Source organism: Corticium candelabrum, chromosome 2, assembly GCF_963422355.1.
Source record: "Corticium candelabrum chromosome 2, ooCorCand1.1, whole genome shotgun sequence".
Taxonomy (NCBI): Eukaryota; Metazoa; Porifera; class Homoscleromorpha; order Homosclerophorida; family Plakinidae; genus Corticium; species Corticium candelabrum.
In genome coordinates, this window is record NC_085086.1 from 8,534,806 (window position 1) to 8,538,558 (window position 3,753).

The following is a 3,753-nucleotide window of genomic DNA, read 5'->3' on the forward strand; positions in this document are numbered from 1 at the left end:
TTTTTGCAAAAAAAATTACATGGTGGAAAAGCATAGATATGAGGCATAGTAGTTACAAACACAGTGCGGAAAATAGAAAATTATTTTGGCTCCGACAGACTGAGCCTAGGCAGAACATATTCTTGTATGGTACGTATTACATGAACTACCAAAGTGCCTCTCTTACCGCAGCCATTTTGCATGTAATTTTTGATAACCAACTTCCAAGGGAGAAATGGTATTAAAGGCAGCTGAGGTTTTCTCTGGATAAGGCATGTTAGGAGGCACCCAAGTTCATGAAATTAACCATTTGAAAGGCCATGACGTGCTAACAGACTAAGTTTACACTATCACATATTGGTATGAGTGGATGTTTTGTCCAAACACGTCCCAACACTGATGCTGTATTTGGTCGGACAAATAGCACATTTGGTGGGCCATTGTCCTATGTCCTACCGTTATTTTCCACACTGCATACAAGAATGTATGGCCTAGTGACAATCCATGCTATCACACGTCTATAATTATAAACAATATCTTCAACTAATTAGCTAAGACTGATGAATCACACGAATATGGGTGTACTCATTAGAAGCATATAGATACCGTTTGTTTATATTCAAAATTGGAGAATTAATTATGCATGGACTTTGCTCTAGAGAAACTAGAGACCGGCACGGGTGACCTATAGCGTCGGCACAAATTTTTAATATAATAATCAGTAATTGAAGCCATGTTTACATCTTCGCTTTCATAGCTATGATCCTTCTGAAAACCACGATAAAATATTATTGTATGGCAATAATACAAATTCGGACATCACTTTGCTTCTATATCTATAGATAAGCGTGCTACTTGTCAAAATCTCTCTGGACTGACTGTTGTTTCACGTGAACAAAAAGACCAGAACCCTGCTGAAATACTCTATACTCGAGCCAGTCTCTGCTCGCCCCTCACGTCTCCGGGTTGTCACTCTATAGCAAACAATTGACAATCAGGGGTATGCGGAGGCGGGGAGAAATTGGCTTCAGTCAAAATTCTCCGCAACAATAAAAATGAGATGATACATACGGGACATACATGTGAATGCTGTTAGTTCCCGTATAATTGACGTGACCCACGAATCTTCAAATTGCTAACAGCTTGTGTGTGTGTGTGTGTGTGTGTGTGTGTGTGTGTGTGTGTGTGTGTGTGTGTGTGTGTGTGTGTGTGTGTGTGTGTATGTGTGTGTGTGTGTATTTGTTCGTACGAAAGGATCTACAAGGCGGCAAGTCTGATCACCACCGAATTTGGCTCGCACACGCCGAATCCATATCAGTGGCGTCGGAAGCAATTAAAAAGTGGTGCGGCGTAACGCGCGTTAGAAGGCGTAATCATTTAGCGTGCGCTACCATACGAAGGTGTGGTCCTAGTTGTACACGTATGCATATTCAGAGCCTCTGGTCGCACCGACTCGCAGCTCCTAGGGCCCTGCAGCCCTACTTATCACCTATCCAGTTGACCCATTCTCGTCGTCACAGCTTAGCCACGCCTTCCACACAGCCAATCAGAGTCTCTGAAAGGCCACGTGGCGGTGATCACGTGCATATAACGGACGCGCCTGTGCGCTGTACAGCAAGCAATCTAGCGCACGTTCGCTCGCATTCATGCTGTCTTGCTAGAAATATATTACTTATTTAATCGGCACAACTAACAACGGAAGTTACCGGCAATGAGCTGCTGGCGGAAAGCCACTTTTTGAAAAGTGGGGCGGCCATGGCCGCCCCAGCCGCTACGCTTCCGACGCCACTGCATATAGGTCGAATAGAAGCTGTCGTCGTCTTTCGGACATCTCCCATGATGACGTGATTTCCTGCTGATTGAAACCGCTAAAATTCTTCGTGAGAATAATCACCAATTGTTACAACGGGATACTCATGCAACAACTTAAATTTCCATACAACGTTAAATTATTCATTAACTTTATGAGAATTCTGTCTGTGGCTGCCAATCCTGTAAATGAGATATACTTCATGAATGCATACAACGATAAATTGATCTAATAATAACTAATAATTTAATATGCCCATGAAGACAACGGGATGGTGTATTTTTGATATGCCTTGCTCCTTACAACAAGGCAGAAGCAGAGATAACACGCAAATCCAAAAAAACATTTATCTGAATACACACACACACACACACACATACACACACACACATTGTATTTTTTGTTCTTTTTAAACATATATACTTCTTACAGATCCCAACTCGGATCAACTCTACACTCTAAAGCTATTCTACATAACACCATCTTATCATTGTATAACCGTAGGTTTACATATATATATATATATATATATATATATATATATATATAGTATATTATATATATATTGTTTATAACCGCCCAATGGACGGAACACTACTGAAAAACACCACTACAAACACTTGCTACAGACAAAACATCTAGATGTTCAGTTATCATGCGAGAGTTGTATTGCCACAGTTTCACAGACAGTTGTTCATGAAGGTTAGTAATAGCTCGGCTGAAACTGTGACCTGTAGACAGAGTAGACTTCTTGGCAATAGACTTCAGCAGTTCAAGACTATGTTCTGACCAGACTCCATATGACTCAACAACCAAAGGATAGAACAAGCAACCATACGAGGAAACATTTGAGTCGTGGCGTTCGTCTTTCTCCATTTCCCCAGCTTGAGCAGCAGCACCAGCCTTTACAGCTGCATTGATGACATGTGAGGGAGAAAATGAATTTCGCACTGAGATATCAAAATAAGCAGCCTTTCCGTTAGAGAAGTCGGGATGAAAAACATCACCTGGTCTGTCCATGGATTGAGAAGAACACCGCTGTTCTCTTCGTACCCCAGAATTATCCACAAGCAACCAGTGATAGACAGTGTCACATAAGGCGTCATATATATATATATATATATATATATATATATGTATTTATTTTATAATATATATGTATTTATTGATATGTTTGTTGTTTTTTGGTGTGTTTGTTGATATGCGTTGCTCCTTACAACAAGGCAGAAACAGAGATAACAGGGAAATCTCAAACAAATTTATCTGAATATATATATATATATATATATATATATATATATATATATTAGTGTAGAATTCCATATGGTCAGGATATTAAAGCATTTTCTAACTTTAGTTAAAAAACCTTTTAGTTTATTTAATTTTGCTTTTTCATTATTTCGAATCTTGGTGTTGTTTTTAATTAATTTAAGACAAGACAATGTCACACAGTTCTAGTTCAACGAGTGGACCAATTTGTAGCAACCACATTTTAGCAAAAAGGCATGACAAATATACAATATTTCTTATATAGATGCAGTGTCTTATGTCTCATAATCAAAGTGTAACTGACACATCAAGGTTTTAGCTACCTATCGTTATCAGAACGGATCTACGACTTTACAAAAGCTCTACGATTTCGTGGTAACAAACCTATTTTTAATACGAACTATATATAGTTGATTACTATTTCAAGTTAAATGCCTAAAACAGAGAGAGTCAACTAAAAACGCGAAGTATTCATGGATTTGTTCTTAACTTAATTTTCATTGTGTTAAGCAACCATTTCGTTCTACGGCTTAAACCACTGTTTATTGCACTCGTCAAACAAAAGATTAAAAAATTAGAGTAACACGTTTACACTTACACTTTTGATATCAACAGACAACGCTCTGATCATGGCTAGGCGTTTGGTGCTGCTGCTTCTGACGTGCCTTCTACTCGTTTCAAGTAAGAATTTGCAT

At 38.8% G+C, this 3,753-nt stretch overlaps 1 protein-coding gene across 1 annotated transcript in view; it reads left to right on the forward strand.

Annotated features, from left to right (window-relative positions):
* Positions 1 to 3,687: 3,687 nt before the first annotated feature.
* Positions 3,688 to 3,753, forward strand: part of LOC134176468 (uncharacterized) — an 8,979-nt gene continuing 8,913 nt past the window's right edge. The window contains exon 1 of the mRNA XM_062643138.1: positions 3,688 to 3,739. Within this exon, the coding sequence (XP_062499122.1) occupies positions 3,688 to 3,739 (52 nt within the window). The remainder of the gene's footprint in view (positions 3,740 to 3,753) is intronic.